This window comes from Rhamphochromis longiceps, linkage group LG10, assembly GCF_057381845.1.
Source record: "Rhamphochromis longiceps isolate RC_006_pf linkage group LG10, R_longiceps_female_GT1.1, whole genome shotgun sequence".
Taxonomy (NCBI): Eukaryota; Metazoa; Chordata; class Actinopteri; order Cichliformes; family Cichlidae; genus Rhamphochromis; species Rhamphochromis longiceps.
The window spans coordinates 11688297-11708759 of record NC_140566.1 but is presented as its reverse complement, the minus strand read 5'-3'; the positions used below and the strand labels follow the sequence as shown (position 1 = coordinate 11708759).

Sequence of the window (20463 nt, the reverse complement as noted above, 5' to 3'; positions counted from 1 at the left end):
CTTTAACAAGCAACCTTTTCTGATCAATAAGCTAATGAACTGTAACTTTAAAATAGCAAACATTATACAAGCTAATGTAACTAGCTTGTAGTTTAAGCTAATGCTCGTACCAACTCAGCACCTGCTTTTACTTTTCAGTCTGTCTTCTGCCAAAAAAATATATTGCTAACATTTTAAAAAATGGTCTGACGCCACTGTGTCAAGAATTTGAAACAATTTTGTTATATAGAAGCTTGTGTTTAAGTACATAGGATTTTTTTTTATACTTTGGTATCAAACTAGCGTATTCAGAATCTGTGTATTTCTACAAGTACTACTAGAGACGCCTACATTTCTGCTATTGTGACAGCCCAAGCAATATGTTAAACTTATCTCAAATTGACATAAGTATATGATATATGATGAGTATATAAAAAACTTGAATGTTTTTTTGAGGCAGCACACATAAAACACAATTTTCAGGGAATTTACATCAAATTTACCATGTTTTCAAGCAACTTTAAATCATATACATACAACATTTTTATGCTGTGAACAAGATGATATTAAACATGGTGGAATTTACTCCTAAATAGGTTACTTGCTTACTTGCAAGTAAAGAGCTGAAATTGGGAAGAGAAATGTTTCCAGAAGAAGCGTTTCATCTCTCTTCCTGCGGTGAAAAATGTTCTCACTCTCAGAGCCCACGATGGTGGGCCTTTCCCCAGAGTTCATTAATTAGTTAATTAGTTAATTAGTCTAAACAGATGGCTATGCAACACAAATCAGAAGGCTCTCTGGGCCTGGAGCAGGAGGAAGGTAGGAAAAGGTGAGCTGAGCCGCGATCTCAAATCACAACTGTCACTGAACCTCTGAACCGGGCTGTGTGCTGCAGACATTTTCTTCTGGTTCACTTATTTTATTCCACCACAACGAGGCGCATGATAAATTAATATTACAAATCCATAAAGTATATCATTTGCTGGAAATTGACAGATGCACGTGTTGTACTATAATGAAACCATTAAGTCATGTGCAAGGCTGCTGCGGTCACAATGCAGGAGGGTTTGTTCGAATGAATACTTTGCATTACTGCAGATTTAAAAAAGCATTTCTGAAGGTTTATTTTTAGACTGCTCCCATCTCCCCCCTTCTGTTTCCTTTTCCCTCACTGTCTCTCCATGATTCTCCCTCGCTCATCTGTCTCTGTTTCCTGCACTCTCTGCTTCCCCTATTTCTGACTCCCTATCACTCTTTTAAAGGCGCAGACATTGTATGAAATGAGGTTGGCATGTGTAAGCTCCTGTGAGTGTAAGTACGGGATAATACTTAAGACAAGAATGTAAAACTATTAAAATACCAAATGCCTGTGTTTCTCACTGTGACTCAAATGCACAGTGTCAGTGAGGAGTGCTATTAAAATTGCAGATGGATGGTGCATTATTTATATATATATTTTACGCATGGCACGCAACCAATTGCCTACACACACTCTATCACATGCAAAAGAAGGACTTTGTGTGCACACAGACAAAAATGCATACATGCTTGTGCCACACAGAACATGCAAAAAGACACACACACACAAGGATTATCGCCTTAGTACAGTAACCCATTTAAAGCATATCTGAGAGTCAGAGTGAGAGAGCACACATTCGCCCACATACCAAAATTTTCAACAACATTAAAGGAATCGAGGACACTGCGTCATAATCACTCAGCAGGATCTATCTCCACCTCTCTCAATGTGCATCTTGCATACTTTAATGATTATATGTGGACGTTCTGTACAACACATGAGTGCACTCCACACATCTCTAATGTGGATCACAGCAAAAATGTCAATGTAAATCAAATACCTTTACGGTCCGGAGCCAAGGTCGAAGTGAGTGTAAGGAAAGCAAACGAGGATGCCAATGAAGAGCATTTGGAATAGCTTGTAATTTTATGCAACAATATCAGTTCCAAATTGTGAACTCAGTCTTTTGGCTCGGCTTTTTAATGATCGTGATTTGTCAGGCAGCTGCGAAGAAGAACACGCAGAAAGGTGAAACTGAGCCATGTAAAGCAGCAGGTCCGGGCCCTCATTTCGCTAACTCTCAGTTTGTCCTTGTCCCTCTGCCTCTCCGCTGGCATTGTCAATAACAGTGTGGCTCACGTTACCCTCTGCTAATACTTGCAGAAACTCTTGGACTCCATCCTAAACTACTCCCATTTCTCTGTTTATCATTATCCTGATATGTTGAAACAGGCGTGATGCAATAAACAAGATCTGATTACCCAACCTGGCAGCCGCAATGAATGACACAGGGAGCCTGTGTGCAAACACCTCCAAAAGATGACACCAAATGTAAATACTTGACTCCACTGATATCCAGCAGCAAAAAGGGCTAGGCGTACACATGCACACAGCTCAGCCCACACTCACTGGCTCATGAGCTCTATAAAAATGAACAAACAGAATACCCCTTGATACAAAAATACAATGACAGCAACAGACGCAGTTCTGTTTTCTGTTGCTGAATGTTACACCAAAGGCGCTAAGTTGTTGTTTGTGTCTTTTGAAGTACAGAGACTGTGATCCTGGCTGTCGTCTTTACAGAAAGGCATGTTAATACAAAAATTAATGAATTACTCTAAAAAGGAAAAGCCAGGATGTGAGAAAACAGAAAATACACCTGTTTGTGTTTTAATACAAAGTGCCTGCTGCAGGAAGACATAGAGTCACTGGTGAAATGTGAGCAACAGTAGCCAAAATGATACCAAGATTAGCCAGAACGTTTCAAGACTTGTGGAAACACAATATGGCCGTTTAGGATTGATACACTTTGGATACACTTTGCTTAGGATAGTCTATAAGATTAGATTAGACATCTTATTGTTCTGCTACATGAACTGATACTTCATCAGAAACTGTGGATATGTTTGCATGAAGTTCTTTTAAGCTATAATCTGTCAAAAAATATCTCCGACATTTTTTCAGGCACAGTTTCCACATAGTGTAGGAACTGCATTGCTAATTCCATCATCTGCAATAGATGAAATTAGGCTTTAATGCTTGAGTTGGTTAAAGTTCCTAGATTTAGCAGTACCAGTGAGGCACAAGAGGGGGGGACACACAAAAATACTGCTGCTCATGTACCTGTCAGGATGATCCAGGTTAAACCTTAAAGACACTGGCATTTGAAGTAGTAACGCTGAACGCTTATGTCACGTCTCTGAGTTAGGACATGCTATTTAACTTTATTAGATTGTTTCCTGAGCCTGGTTCCTTCTGGATAAAAAACCCCTCCAGAATCCTCTTTCCTCTACATCCCCAAACATGGGCAAGCCCTCTACACCACACTACACCACAACTCAATTCAACTAATAAATGTATTAATTTGTAAACTGCAGTTTTATGAATAAGTTCCGTGGTCTAAAATTTGATTACACGTTTCAATTTGTTCTGAGGGCATAGTCGCGCATAAACAGAGCATGAAGTTGCTATTCAAGTCAAAACATCACTTTAATCTTATGAACCTTCCTAATCTTAAGAGGTGCTCTTAAAAATGGCCGTAGATTAATAAGTACCTCCTACACAAGAGCAGATGGCTCAGAGAATCTTAAAAGCTGCAGAACTTACTCAAACATGACTTGTATGACTGAAGCTTTTTGCCCTGTGTACTTATTTGCCTGCACTTTTTAAATAAGCGCTAATGGTTTCTATTAAGCATGAAAAAAAAGAGTTAAAGGGACAATAGGAGCTTTGTTTTTGTTTTTTAATTTGTGCTCAAAAGATGTTTTCTTTATCAATTAATTAAGAATAAAACATACTTACACTTTTAATTATACTTTTTGTAATTATGTGTTCTCATGTTTGGATTTTAGCCACATGTCTGTTTTACTCTTTTTATGTTTTTCATAATTTTTATATTTGTGTGTCTTCAGAAGAAAATACAAAAAAATATGGAAAAAACTGAATAAAATATAAAGACAGAGGAAGAAGTGTGCTATTTTACTTTTTATGGGACACTGTTGCTCCTTTGAGATAGTATTTATATTTATACCTGCCTCTTTTTCACACATGCTGCCATCATTTTCCCTGACATGTCTTTTCTACTGTGGCATGTCAACACTGCTAAAAGAAATAAAACTCAAATGGCATCTTTACAGTATATGACATGACTGGCATTAATAGAAATTCACACACCTTGTAATATTAACTCAGACCATGTAAGGACTTCTTTAGTGCACACAGGAGTACAGTAACAGGAGTTCTGATTTTTCAGTACTGGGCAAAACTATTGAGCCAACCCCCATGTCGTTATGTTTTCCTAGGAAAATGGCACATATGTGCAGGGATTTATTAAACATGTGCAAACACAAAAGGAAACATGGTATATAGTGCTAAAACAGAGTTCGCACAATTCTAACAAGCTTGAAAATTAGTATTTGTTATGACCAATTTTATTTTTCAACATACTCCATATCATCACTCCATAAGACCTGTTGCCATGGGTTTTTAGGCCTGTCACTTCTTTGGTCCTCTACTTGTCTAGTTTCCTTAAAAAATTTTTTTTAACAACATACTTTACACAATGCTGAGAAATGCCAAATGTTCAGTGAATAGCTCTTTGGGAATCATTTTGCTGGTGTAAAAATCTTATTTTATGCCTGTTAAACTATGTTATCTTTGGCAGTTCTCACATGTTTCAACAAAAAAATGGAAACTAAGTGTCTGCAGGTAAAGGAGACAATAAAATAACTTCTTTAGCACACACAAGACTACAATAGAAAGAGTTCTGATTTTCATTCAAAGGTCAGTGTTGAGTTGCTTAACAAAAAAAAACCCTTCTGAAAATGGTCAAATACAATAACTGGACTGAAAATGAGTGAAAAAGCAAAGAAAAGACTGTCAGAAAGCCTGGAGAACTACTTGTTATGACTACTTTCACAGATTACAGTAAATTTTGGCTCATAGGAAGCAAAATATTTTTAAAAAATGGTGTGTAACTCAAGACGTTTACACAGTAAACTATAAAGAATTTCAGAATGTTATTTTTCATGCATGTGAATGCTGTCATTTTTAAATACAGTTTAACATGGCACACAAGGCCTGGTCTAGCTGAAATGAGGCAGACCAAAACAAAGGTTGTAAATGTATAAACAGTTACATCAAATATCTGACACATCAAACTTACCGAGCACGCCAAGCCGATAGTTCATAGTGACCACGATGACATTTCCATAGGCAGCAAGGACACTACCATCAAACATGTTCCCTGAGCCCTCCATGTAGGAGCCTCCATGGATGAAGAGCATCACAGGCTTCTTACGGCGATCCCGAATATCTGCATAGCACAGATCAATGCAGGTGTTTGTTAGTTTAGAGTTGATCCACTAACATATGTTAAAGAGTTGAAATTCAGCTCCATTAATCCCTGGCTATGGTTTGAAATTTTCTCCTGAAATAGCATCTCTAAAATCAGTCACTAAATGGAAGAATCAAATTGTCTATATATAAGAAACAAATCTAACCTAAAAACAAGTAACAAGGATAATTAAGTTCAATTACATTTTATTTATCGATGACAATTTAATTTAGTCACCTTAAGGCTCTTTATATTGGAAATAATGGAGCGTAAACCGCAGCAATCATAAAACCACTTGGTGCAGTTCGTGATAGTGGGAAGGAAAAACTCCCTTTTAACAGGAAGAGACCTTCAGCAGAACCAAGCTGAGGGAGGGGCGGCCATCTGCCATGACTGGTTGGGGGTAAGGGGAGGAAAAGATGTCCTTGTCCTTGTTATTAGTTCAGAGTGAACAAAGAACACTTCTTTTACCTCTGCCTTGTAACAGTAAAGTACAAATCCACTGATATTAAAGGATTTATCTGTTGTGGTTGTTCTAGTACTAGGTATTTAAGTTTAAAAAAAACCCCCAAAAAAACATGCAAACTGTCTTAACCTCAGGCATCCTGTGATTGATGAAAGAAGAAGGTGAAAATACAAAGCACAAAACACTTGTGTTCATCTTCTATTTTTTATTCTGTGATGTTTGTTTCCCCTGTCCTGAGCCCTGATGGTACCTTCCCAAACTGCTATTCCCCTCCATGTTTGGAGCAAATGGTGCAGGCAGTTCTGTTGCCCTCACTGTTATTGGTGTCTTTGTGTCCATCAGTGTGTTGCTATGGTTCACTCTGTCAGCCTCTGTGCCTCGCCACCACCCCCTTCCTCGTCTATGGTACGGCCTGAGTGTCTGAGTGTGGATGAGGCTGAGGGAGCTGCCAGTGCAGCCCAGTTAGGCTGAGCGTCTGCACTGTGCAGGGCCTGTAGATAATTTGTATGAAAGCCAGACCAAGTGGAAACATAAATAACAGCCACAGCATCTGTTTACCCTGATGAGCTTCAGCACTCAGAGATGGAGGAGACGGGGAGATAAGAGGAGAGAAAGAGAGATAAAGGAGGGAGGGGGGGGGGGGGCAGGAAAGAGACAGAGGAAGGAGATGAAAATAGGGCAGCATGAGAGAACTGACGGGGGTAGAGAAATGCATGAGAGCTTCACACCAAGAAGAATAAATAAATAAATACGATTTGATAGCATAGATGGAAAAAAAAACTATGAAACGTTACAAAGCAAGTCATACACAGTGAGGTGCGTTAATGAACATTCACACAGGATTCACACAGACACACACAAGCACACATACACACACAAACTCTTGCATAGGCAGCTGCGATGTTGAGTCGCTATGGAAACTGCTTCTCGCTAATAGAACTGCACCAGCCATTCCATCGCACCGACTCACTGAATGCCTGTTGCCGTGGTAACAAATTCCACTCACGTATTTGCACACCCGCCTGCATCACCACCTGAATCTCAGGTTACACATGCACTTGGGTGCGTCACTCACAGTCGTGCGTGCAGACTCACACACACACATACATGCAGACAAGTGGATGTGGTAAAGCGGCACGTATGGCTTCAAACACGCACGTATGTTTTATAGATAGCACGTACGACACAGGCAGGCTGGCTTTAAATTTAAAAAAAAACCAAAAAAAATTTGAGTTGCACACTCTGATGTGCTGCTCCTTTTCCCCTCTCTTCTCCGGTGTATTCAGAACCTTGGCTGATTTCCCAGAAGATACGTAAAAAAGTTCAATTATCTTGGCATCACCAGGACAGTAGAAAGGAGTGACGTTTCAGCCGGCATCACGAGCAGCGCTCACAGCCACACTCCGTATCTCTCAAGCAGAGAATACATGATTTATCTACATTTTTAAAGTCCCATTTAGCAGTGTTAAGTTTTTACAGCTTTCATATATGACTTTCAGACCCACAGTGGGATCAACCACCCGGGTTCTGAAAAATTAACCCAACCCAGAAATGCCAAAAACTGCAGTTTTTCACATGGCCACTTGAGGCGAGCTCCAAAAGTGATTTAGTCCCCTTAGACTGTCACAGTAAAATGAACAGCACAAAGAATTAGATTTATAGCCTTGTAGGAAAAATATATTTTGCCTGAATGGAGGCAAATTCATAACTCAAAGGTGGGTGTACATTTTCATAACTCACTGTAGTTATACTAGTAAGGCTTTAGGTTAGAGTCCATGGATGCTTTGATTGACAGGTGTGCTAACATAGGGACCTGTAGTTGACTGTTGTGTGTCTTAAGCCTCACCTCTGCCAATAAGTCACTAAACTGTATCTTTTGTTAATATACTTTGATATTGGTCCCTTTTTTTGCAATTTTTATGGCAAATATGCAACGGGATAAAACCCATCTAAGAAATCTGTGCTTTAGTTTTGATGATTGAAATTCTACTATTTTAGTTGTCTCTTACCTTAATCGCTGATTCTGATTAGCAGACATGTGCCTGTGCATCTTGTGCACACATGGTAACTTCTGTCAATGGTGTCATCCAATGTAATCGTGGCACCAGCTAATGTAGCCTAATGTAGCTTCGAGCAGAGGTGAAAACTGCAGAGGTCCGGTAAGCTCAGCTCTTTCTTACTACACACAATGCAGTTTTTAGCCTCAACAGACACCAAGTTTGTCTGTGTGTTAAAATGTTATTCAACATCTATCATTAATCCCTATTAAAGTTTTACTTTTCTCCCTGTACATAAAGCATGTTGATCTATCTCTGTAGCTATATCAACTAAGATAAGATAAGATAACATCAAATTACATTTTTGGGGGTTGTGTAAGGACAGATTCTTTTCTTTCTACTTGTGTCACAGATTACATCTTTAATATTACATTTTTTTAATAGAAAAAAGGCTTAGGGATAGTTATGGGGCTTGGTAATTCAAAATACTGCAGTGGTACTTAAACCACAAAATAGATATATGTGGGGAGGTTGCAATGTTAAACCATAATAAATGAATATTGTTAGCATGATAACTGGAGCTACAGAATTCATAACAATACACACTAATGCGCAAGTATGAATCAGAGGAATTAAAAGGCAAAGTACTATAGCTGGTACTGCTAATCAAATGCACTTGATTAATTGCGTGAGCACAGTGTGAGGATTTTCATAAAAGGAGAAACATCCCAGTAAATTCACACCAAGGTCAGACAGTGCAATACTCCCCAAAACAGCAACAACAACCCCCCCCCCCCCCCCCCCAAATAAAAAACAAGAGCTACATCTCAGACTCTATAGGCCTCAGTTAACATGTTAAATGTTCATGTTTATGAGAGTATAATTAGAAATAGACTCAAATATATCTTGTTGGGTTGCCAGGAGAAAACCTCCACTCTAAAAGGAACTGTAAAAAGAAGATGGCAGCGTGGCTTAGATTTGTGAAGCTGCATCTAAACAAACTACAAGACTTCTGGAACAACTTTCCTTTAGATAGATGAGACCAACGTAGCGATATTTGACCATAATGCACCACATAACAGCTCATACCAACTGTTAAGCATGGTGGTGGACGGATAATGATTTGGGCTTGTTCTGCAGCCTCAGGACCTGGGGCACCTTGCAGACATTGAGTTGACCATGAACTCCTCTGCGTACTAAAGTATTCTAGTCAAATTTGAGGCCACCTGTTTGAGAGCTTGAACACAATTGTGTCAAGCAACAGGACAATGATTCCAAGCACAGCAGCAAATCTACATAAGAAGGGCTGAAAAAAGAAAAGAATCAATGGCTAAGACCTCAACCCAGCTGAAATGCTGTGACAACCTTAAGGTCTCAATAAAGTGAAGCAACTATGTATAGAAGAGAGCTCCCAAATTCCTCCACGGTGATGTGACAAACTGATAAAGTCATACAGAAAATGATTAGGTCAAGTTATTGCTGCCAAAAGTGGCAGTCCTGTGAAAACCTTCTTTTTCACATGACTGTATAACTATTTTTGCCGATCTTATCTTGTTTTTCTAATAACAACAAAGGCGAGAAAATATTCACTATCCTAATAAAGCTAAAATTTTAAAAATAAAGATAACAATGAAAAAATCATTAATTTTGAATAAAAGATCATACGCGCATGCACAGTCACAATTAAAAGTGTGTGTTTGCATAATTTTGGGGGGGGGGGGGGGGGGGGGGGGGGTACAGGCATACAAATGCCTAGCTATGCATTCTCTGGAGATTTTGTCACACAATATTTCAGTTTTAAAAAGATGGAATATTTGAATGTGTTTAAGAGAGGGACGTGTCGGAACAATTGAAAGAAGCTCAACACAAATGCAAAAATGATGAGACGATGGAGGGTGATCCACTCAGTCCAAATTTGAGCCTATAAAGCCAATAAGGAGCTGGCTGTCTTCCCTTCCTCCCCCCATAACACTGGCACATTATTCGCTTCTCTCATTTCCACCTAACCTGATACTGTCCTACTCAATATCCACCTTTGTCCTGCACAGACATTCTCACATTAATGTCTTACTGTTTCCAACAGATACTGCCCACTTTCCACTTTTCCATTCCTCCGGTCCTCTCTCATTCATTCCCTTATGGAAATCTTCATTGATTTGGGTGTAAAAGTTTTCAGCCTGCCTCAGCACTTGAACAATTTTCGCACCCGGACCCACAGCCAAGACTCTACACTTTCACAGAAAAAACTTTCCAGCAACAAAGCGCTAATACTACTGTTTTACAACAATGTTTAAGAAACTCTGTCCAATCCATACCTAAACAATTAAGCGAGGAATTCAGCCATGCCCTAGCCCTCCTGATCCTGTCAGGATCCATCAGGTGTCGGCATAAATGTCAAGCTCTACCAGTCTCCTACTCATCCACCCTCTCACTCTCTCCTTCTCCACATCTCTCTCACTTTCAAAGCTCTATAAATGTCATTTCATAATGCACTTGTCTTCATTATGACTGTTTTTTCCCCCCTCCTCTCCCCCACCGCTGCCCTCGCCAGTGCTCTCGCGGTGTTCAGCTTTTTTCTTTTCTTTCATCTCTATTCAATCATTCTGCTCCTCTCCTTTACAATCCTGCATGGATCCTTATTTCTGTTTTCACCGTTAAGAAACCACACAATTGGATTAGCTACATCTGTCTCTTTTTAAAACACAGCAATTAGAAATGCAAGGAAGGGAGAATTCAATACTGAAATAGCACAGAGCCTGAAATACAAAACACACAAACACACACTGAGGCGCAAACTGGAGCACACGCGCTCGTGTGTTGAGTTGCACATGCGCTGTGCTCAAGTAGACACACATGCACGCACACACACATGCACAAATGGAAATGTGGAGCACTGCATGTGTGTATAATACTATGCAATATACAGTAAGCCTGGGCACGTGTACAAAAACACACGCACTAATTGTCTGCACAGATTTTGGTGCACCAGTAAAGTGTAGTGCGAGCATCTCCCCTTGTCTGCAGTGATCTTGAAAATATACTACAGTGGCAGAAATATGCAGAAGTCCTTCACTTTTTCCCACTTTAAAAATGAAGGATTGGGTAGAGCCCAATAACATTATGAAGGACGATAATTTAGCCGAGCAATTCACGAGAACTTTAGTCCAAGAATAAAAGCGCAGGTGAAGAAGGACTGAATATGTGATGCGTCACGCTGGATAGCCAGAACATCAGAGTGTGGTTAATCAACCACACAGCAACCAAGCAAGGAAAGTTAATTAGCTCCCCGTGCAAGCACACAAAACGCAGCATTTGTGACAAGGGTGGAATAAAAAACAAATACTTTGTATGTGGCTTTTATACGACCAAAATGCGTGCCTGTGAGAAGGAGTGACAGATTTGTATGCTAATAAAGGCAGTTAACACAGGACAATGTAATGTGCACATAGGGTGATTACGCTCAGATGGTTATTAACACAGATGAAAACACCACAACCCCCATGGAGTTTGAAAAATAGAGCATGAGGGGAAAAAAACATGCAATTAAAATACCTTCATCCCTGGGTCTGTTCATTGAAGACTCATCGTGTTTTTTTGTGAGCGGACCTGAGGTTTAGAAAAAAGACAAAAGACAAAATTCAAAAAGGTTGCACTGGTACAAAAAAACAAAACAGAAAAAAAATTAAGAAAAGGATTAAAAGAGAGGGAAAAAATATGCTGTTTCTCGGTTTCATTTCAGTGGCTGTGTACAAGGATTACACACTGTTTCCTTTAAAAATATAACCCCCAAACTCATCTGTTTCATCTGCTTAGGATCTAGTCACGGACTGCCTCGTAAATGGCACTTCTCCTCAACCCTTCTCCCAATCAGTCTTGACACACTGCTGCTTTGTAAAGAAAAATCAATAAACAGAATCAAGCCATCACTCTTTTGGGTCAGAAAAAGCAAAGGAATGCCAAGATGCTGCGTGTCCTGCTCTGAGGACTCAAAACACAAGGTTCATCCCTTCACTCCTGTATAAATGTGACTGAATATATATTAGAAACACCAGCCTAAACCTAAAACATGACTTAAAAGTCTTGCCTACCTAATTTGCCAAGAGGAAGTTGGGGGTTTTTGACGGTTATGCCACCTGCATGGGTTTGTGACAGGATTGGCCTCATCAAGGTCAAAGAGGAGCTCTGCATTAAGCTTTAATGGTGACACCAGTTAAATGCACTATAGGGGAGAGCCAATAACGAGCATTTATCACCGTGACCAGCCAACGCCCTGGCATGTCAACCTCTGTAAGTCTTAACTGATAAGGATCCCATTAATTTGTTTTTTTTCTTGGCTTCTGTCAGTGGGGCTTTTTCATCAGCAAACACTTAATGCTGCATTTTGTGTTGTCTACAGCTGCCGCCTGCCCGTTTGGAAGAAAGTCACAAAATACACTAAAACACCTGCAGTCCCACACACATTTAAATCACACACCACGCAAGGAATGTTAACAGTTTACAATCAACTTGTGCTGTCGTCCTTGTACACACCCAGCAGCAAATTTCCCTCTTTCCAATGAAATATTGTTGCAGTCTTTTAAATTTGCTCTATACTCGATTGCCAAGAGGGTTATCACTCTGCTTCTGTGCTGCTGACATGCCTGTTTCTACCCTTTTGCTGAAAACCGTCTTGTAAAGTTATGGCATATATACCTTTCACAGTAGTTCTCATCTATTGACAAAGGAAACACCCAGCACTCCACCATTATAATGCAGCATTTTCACATCTCTATCTGTATGAATATAGTTTCCTGGTATAAAATGTTTATCTTCCATTAAAATGGGACAGGATCAATGCTGAATGGATTTGCTGCATCCCATGAACACCATCATCAGGCGCCTGATCCAGAGAGCACTTAGTGCCATAGCAGGAGATGGTATAGTCGTAGGTCCTGGACTACAGAGCAGGCAGGTAAGCAGACCAGTAATGGATAGAAGGGCACATTACTACCCTATCTTGTCGGCACTTCCTCACTACTTATCACCACTCTAAAACCACACCTTCCCGCTTAATGGATGGACTACTCGGATTTCAGTTCAAAGTCCTCATGCCTAATAAGACTTAAACTTTATGTGAAGATGAGCAGCACATCCACACTTTGTCATGGAGCAGATATCGCCCAAAGATATCCACAGTAAATTTGTTAAAAAACAGAAAAAACACTGAAGAATCTTTTCTTCTTTAGTATTATTTTCACTATGAAATAATCAGTTTAAAAGCCTAGCACAGCTAGCCAAAGCCCAGTGTAAAGGCTACAGCCATGCTAGCATTTCTGTAACGGCCCCTAAAGACTGACATTTCAGACATCCCGAGATGTCTGAAATGTCATTGAGAGTTCATTGAGAGCCACACTGTGATGGTTTGGTGTAAGATATCAAGTTTGATGCCCGGAGACTGTATGACTGATAATACCTCCTGAATCCCGGGGTATGATGCGCATCTATGAATCCTTTGCTACTTGCAAAGGACAGCTGGATAACAGCTGGATGTTGGACTACTGTTGTGGAGCCAAAACGGAAAATCATCCAAAGATGACCACCACAATTCAATTGTGGTGGTCATCTTTCATCTGCACCAGCCCAAAATCACCTAAGTTGGCTTAATTGGTTTAAGCTACATGTCAACATGCTAGCACTGACAAGCCTAACCACAAAGCACAGTGCAGATGAGGTTGATGGGAATGCCACTGGTTTTGCAGGTGTTTATTCATAAACCAAATTACTTGAATAAAAAAACGAGTCACCAAAATGACTCAAGTCTGAACTTAACTTCACAACAATCCATCAAAGAGATGTTGAGACATTTATTATACACTACAAATTCCACAGTGGCTCTATGAGAAACATCACTAAATTATCTAAGTCACTGGATAAATCATTTTAGCATTGGTAGTGGTTTTATTGTGGCTATTTTCCATCATGGCTAAATGCTACAGTGGCTGCGCTTGTGTGTTTAATATACTGAATTTGCACTAAAATAACTGCTCATGGCAGTATCTAGGTCTTGCCCGACTTGACTAGGGTTTGAAGAAATACTACAATGGATTACACAAGACAAAAAGTAGGACCTAGCCAAAGGGAAAAACATACGCTTTTTGGGTCAAAAACATCCATTCCATCTGCTTCCCATCAGCAGAGAAGCCTGCCGGTAGGCTGAGTGCCACATGATGTAATGGGCCACTGGTCAGTGAAATGCTACGGCCTATGCAGGAACATTTAGCTTGGGTTGTCCCAGTACTGTTTGACCTAATGCAGCTCCATCTCTCAGTCGACAGCGTTTCTGTTCGGTTCAGTCAGCTAGTGGCCAGTACGCAAGCTGTCTCCCGTCCCTCTCCATTTCCTCAGTGCAGTAATCGGGATGAAGCTGCAGTATGTCATGTCTGTGGTGGCCTGTCTGCTTGACAAGGTGTCAGACACAGCTTCAGATCAACACCCCCACTTCCTGCAGCTTCTAGCACATGCAGTCCTATCCTTTTGCTCTCTATCTCTTCTACTGTGGCCCCAGCCCCCAGCTCCATTCTTGCCTCCGCTGTCCTGCCTCCTGAAATATGGTTTTTAATAAAGAGCACGGTAAATGCCTGCTCTAGCGGTAATAAAAATGAAGAATCTCAGGCTTTTGGCTGGGGAGTGTCTTGGGGAAATAGGAAATGCGATGAAACAGTGCTCTTGCCTGACAGCCTGACCAAATGCTAAGAGTTAGGGTGGAACACTAGAGAAGGTGGTAGAGAGCAAAAGAGAGATAAAGTGAGAGTACAAATCTCACTGTTCAATCGGGGAAAACATTTGTGCTATTTACATGGTACTACAAAGTTGAAGAAGTAGCAGGCTACATAGTGGCCTGTTGGGGAAGGGCACTGAGCTCATTTGCATTCAGAACAGTAACCCCTTCTACCGCCATCTGCATAAAGATGGAGGAGTGAGGAGAGCAGAGAGGAGAAGGGGTAGGGGATGGTTTTAGGGAGGAGAGAGAGCAGGACGGGTGAACGGATGCAGAAAGAAATAAAGCTTCTTCATGTCCAACCAATCACATGACGAACATGGTCAGAAAGAGTATTTCTGGGTATGAAATAAAAATCCCAGTCAGAAGGTGCATGACTAGAGGATACTACATAACACTGAACTCTAAAAGCTCTTTATGAATTTGTGCTGACAATTCATTTTGGCCCACCTACATCCGTTGTGCGTGGGAATGCAACTCCTCGTTGCCAAACACAGCACAATACAGCCCCAGCAGCCAACCTTTATACATGCTTGACCATCACTTTAGAAAACAAACCTACTCCTGTAGATAAAAAGCTCAGTCTGGCTGAAACATCACTAAGAGTCTACAGGAACAGATGATCAGTGAGGCCAATGTGCTTCCACCAGTAAATCTTAAAACTTAGCTTTAAAATGCCTCTGGGCTCTTATTTGGGCATTTGTTTAGAGAAAAAACACAATCAAATTTAACTTTAATTTCTGTGGTTACCAGGATATAATACTGGATGCATATAATCACTAGTCACATCTGATAATTCTGACATTTCTTTGTTAATTTTGACCACAAATAACCTTTTGTTAGGCTTTTTTTAAACAATGGAATGGAATTATTTTAGTCTTTTCTGAAAAGACTTTCGGTCCTTTGAGCACGATGTCCCTCTGTTGTATTTACAAGTAGTATAAAAACGACAGCTGATGTCAATATAAACCAAATTATCATGGGAACAAAAAATCAGGGCCAAATAATAGCACAAAATTCTAAAGTGCAGTTCATCTTCATCCAAATCTAATGGCAATGAATCCTATTGTTCCAGAAATCCTATTCTAAACTACAAATGTAAATCCAGTGGAGGCCCCATGGGATCACTAATGAAATGGACATGCACTGTCTTGGAAACATGACAACAATTAATTTTACAGAGGTCGACCAATTATAAATGTCTAAAGGAAAACGTTTCATGACATCAGGATGGATGCTTTGTTTGTGGTTGATCTTTTTGTTTTAAAGTTTTTAAGTGAGTGATCCCAAAAAATTGATCTCAGATTATAATAATACTTTAAATGTCACAGTGAAACACTTAAAAAAAATCTGCTCCATCCGATAAAACCACCAGTTTAACATCATATAAGCAATTTGAGAGATTATGACAGCGGTAATATGTGAAAAATGTATCTGATTCCTGGGGCATATCACTCTCCTCCCGTCTCTATTTCTCTCTCTCACACACACAAGGCAAAACATATCCTTGGGGAAGGCATTGGCCTTGTGTAAGTGGTGACCCGTGACAATAAGTGACAGATTCTGACAAGCAGACAGGGTAAAATCTGTCTCACTCATTTGCACACCTTTCCCCATGGGAATAACACAGAAAAGTCTAAATAATCCTTTTTGTAAATATATGTATATAGCTTAGATATTCCACTAATTCTGTCCTTATGGCCAGAATATGCACACTTTCCGTCATGTTAAGAGGAATTTAAATCACTTGATAATCTCTGTCATCACTTTCTACTACGCTAACGCTCATTTTTTCCACTTGAAATTAACATTACCATCTTCTCTGGGAGGGCGGGGGGGCATGGGAGCACTCATCAATGATATATAAGTTTTCATTCCAGCTTCATTGTTGAAACAAGAATGTTTTACGCCACTCTAGACTAATCTTCGGGCTAGGCTTCATATATTTGCAGCAGCTGTAATGCATAAACATGTGTTTTGCTTGAATACTCTCAGGTAAGTCTCAGGTGAACCCATTAATCATAGGCTTTTTAACATTTTATCATTAGCCTTGCTCACTATCATCAGCAGCATATGCTTTGCCTCCGAAGTCAGACTTTGATCCTGTGTTCTCTTACCTGCCCATCTGCTTTCACAAACGCTCTCCGCTGGCTCATTAATGCAAGAACTACACCCAGGTAGCCCATGTGGAGTAAACAAGGTTATGCTTGGCAATGTATTGTATTTGTTATATATTTTAATAACCTAATAAAAAAATCACCATATTGGCAGCGCAACTTTGAGGAGACAGTTCCTATTACTGCATGAGACAGTATGAATGCCAGTCTCAGAGCTCAATATTATACAGGCATATTTTTGACAATTATAAGTCAATCATATTGTCTTTATATGTAAACTCTTAACTGGAGCAACCTATAAAGTGATAGACAGCAAATGGGACATGAGCTAAAAGCTCAGTCATGCTAGAGTAAAAATATGGAACTAGCAAAAATCAGTGATTGTGTTGAATTTTTTCGCATTCATCAATAAGATCCAAACAGTCACAGTGACCCAAATGTTCAGTATGAAACACCCTCAACCTCTGGGTGACCACTTTCAATGGCTTGCACAGGTTGCCTGGTGGAAGGCAAACTATTTCCAAACAGTTGTGGTTAGACTCAGACTGTCTGCAGTCGCTCTCAGGAAGGTTGTTAAAGGTTTCCAAATAACTGCCATCTAATAGATAAACGCAGACTGGTTGAGAACACGTTGCAATCATTCTGAGTTACTCTGCGCCGATGAGCGCAACTCATTTGTGTCTCTTTGCAACAGCGTACTCGGCTTGATCTGTGGGGTTGTAAACATATAAAATGCAAGGTCATTTTGCAGTTAAATTGTTATCCTGCAGTAATTATGTCACTATTCGTGTATTTCTGAATTTTTAATTCAAATTCATGAGGTTCTGGCATGTTACAAACTAAGAGCAGACTGACTCTGTCTTACTGATGTTTTATCACCATCTTAACACAGGTTGAGATGTGGCGGACCTGGTCCTTGTCTTTGAAATAACCATTTGAAAGCTAACAAGACTGCAAGTTCACTGCACATGGTTTCAACCACTGTGGAAATGGTTGCAACAGTGTCATTTGATGTGATGTGATGTCACATTATGTTATGTTGCAACCACACTGGGTGTGACTTTGATAAGTAGGAATTCATTATTGAAAAAGCACTGCTAACAGTATTGACAGTACTGTCATAGTCATAATTGCTGGTGAAGAGTTGGTAGAAGAAGAGAGTTACCTTCCTCTGAAAACACTTGAATGGTATAAAGTCATAGTGTGAAGGACAGCTGTGTGGCTACAGGGGATTCTTTGGTTTGATTCTCTTAGCAACATTGCTCTACACTTACAAGTTTGTCAAAAACTAAATGGAAAAAAAACAAACACACGCTAAGTTTTCATAAAAGTTTTTAGACTGTAGAGTTTGTATGGTTTCCTTGTGCATAATGGGTTTCCTCCCACACTCCAAACACATGCATTTAGTTTAAGTGGTGAAGATATGAATCTGTCTGTTTGCGTTAGCCATGTGATGGACTGGTGAACACTCCAGGGTGATACCCTCCTCTCACCCCACGACAGCTGTGACCCTATGTTAAGAAAATGGCTGGAAACAAATGAGCACCAGTCAAGCTAAAGGATATTACAACACAGTGCTGTTAAAAATAGCATAATAAGCAGCTAAAATGTTTTTGCTTTCATTTTTAAAAGTCTAATGATATCCATCCATCCATGTTAAAATGAGTTGCACATGAGCAATAAAACTAAAACATATAACTTTGTTGCAGCATTAACATTTCTAAACAATTAGGCCCAATCAATAGTAATTTAAACAGACATTCTTTGGAAATCTCCTGATTGTCTTTTGGCTTATCTTCCTCTGAATACGATCCAGATAAATTTATCAAACTGACACTATTTCATGGAGTACTTACACTCAGTATAAAATGTGAAAATGACAAGAAAAGTACAATCTGTTCTTTCTCTGTGATACAGTTGTGACACAAACTGGTGCAAATTATTAACGAGAATTCGCCGACAGAGACACTCAATGCAAGACTTTCCACTTGCATGTAATACAAGCTACGCCTCACATTACGGACTCACCATCTTCAGTGGGGACATAAATGTTGAGGTAAAGGCAGTCCTCACTCTGGTTCTGAACATAGGTGGCTGCAGCATCCAGGTTGTCTGTGAACCACACTGGTAACATGATCTCAGGAAGCACCCCGTGCACATTCTGAGGACACACAGGCGCAAAATGAGTGGCATTGCGAATCTCTTGCCAGGAACCTGGGGCTTCAGGAGGCTGGAAGCGCCTCTCGCCAATAGGTGCGGTGGCATATGGCACACCTAAATACTGTTCCACTGGGCCCAAGATTTCATTGTTGAGCTCTTTCCTGATACCACGGACCTTTCCGTAACTCGTGGATACTATGGGGTGTTTCAGGTCAACTCGTTGACACGAGGAAATCGTCAGGTGCAGCACTAGTCCCAAGAGCCACACCAGACAGTGATTAGCAACCTGCTGAGTAGAATAGTGATGCTTGCCGCCATAGCCCTGGTGGCTGGCAGCGCTGAATGGAAAAAACAACATGTCCAAAATAAAAGCTCTTGTACTCATATCAAAGGGACTTCAGCTGGGAGCAGAAAGGGATCACAAACTCAGTGGGATATGGGGGATGACAAAGGCAAAAAGAGGATTGGTGGAAGGGGGCAGGTTAACGGTGTTCCTAGAGCGCCATGGTGAGGTTGAGGGCCAGACAGCATTCTCCAGTAGACTCTGTGGTCTCATATGTCTTCCTCTTTGGAGCTCCTGAAGGGTCCAGAGCTGCAGCTGGGATACCAATTAAACCTGGAAGACACAGACAGGTCGCAGGTTTGAGTAAAGACATGTGAATAAAAGCTCTGTCAGGTCAGGCTGTTTTATAAAGCTGCAAGAGACACAGCAGGACAGAAGGATGCACTCTTGTGCTAACTATCTCACCGAACTTAAACCAGATATTATACAGTGCGTCATTTGTATTTAAGTCAGAGCTATTTAGCCAGTCTATGGTATCACAGTAATCAAGTATGTTTGCTATAATAACGACTGTATTTTCTACACATTAGCATGACTTAGCTCAACACACTGCTAGCAGCTAGCATGGCTATACAATTCATGTTCTGTATTAGAATAAGTGTTTATAAAATGTTATCATGCTAGCTCAACATTTAATAATTCTAGTCAGGATGAAAATCATTAAGCACCGAACGAAACTGTCATGTTAGTCACCTATTTAAACTTAATAAACATTTGGCTAACATCTATTTAAACCCTTTCCTTATATTTTAAGGCTGCATTTTTACCACTTTGCTAATAAGATTGGAGAATACTGTGTGTAGAGTGCACCTTATGTTGTGTCATCTGAATAGACTCTGAAAAGTCTCAGAATTATCTTGGCAGTTGCTACATGTTGTGCGATGGCTCCCTAATGGATTTAGGCTGTATTTAGAATTCTCTCAGGGTTTTCATCATGTTAAAAGGAAGTTTTCTCCTCACTGTTTCCAAGTGCTTGCTCAGTGGGAACTGCGAGGTTTTTGTCTGTCATATTCTAAAGTCTTTTGTTAACAGTATAAAGTGCAATGACATTCACCGTTGCGAATTTGTGTTACATAAATTAGCGGCACCTTTTCAAATTCTTCATTCTGTATTTGGTGGCGACTCGTTGACTCGTTCGGTGACCGTTAAGTTACGTGACTGTTAACATACGTTAGACAGGACATGTGAATCAAACGCAAATTGAGAAAGTAACATTATTTTTAGGATATTTACACAAGAGTTACACCCCTTTGCTGCTCTCACATGCTTTCAGAAATACTAGAAATATTT

The 20463-nt window shown here is 40.1% G+C and overlaps 1 protein-coding gene across 2 annotated transcripts in view; it reads right to left on the bottom strand.

Moving 5' to 3' along the window:
* Positions 1-20463, bottom strand: part of nlgn2b (neuroligin 2b) — a 73023-nt gene that overhangs the window by 22711 nt on the left and 29849 nt on the right. For both annotated transcript variants that reach the window (XM_085420164.1, XM_085420167.1), the window contains exons 2-4: positions 18699-19446; positions 11349-11402; positions 5163-5312 (exon numbers count right to left, since the gene is read on the bottom strand). In XM_085420164.1, coding sequence (XP_085276290.1) covers positions 5163-5312; positions 11349-11402; positions 18699-19215 — 721 coding nt within the window. In that variant the 5' untranslated portion in view covers positions 19216-19446. The remainder of the gene's footprint in view (positions 1-5162; positions 5313-11348; positions 11403-18698; positions 19447-20463) is intronic.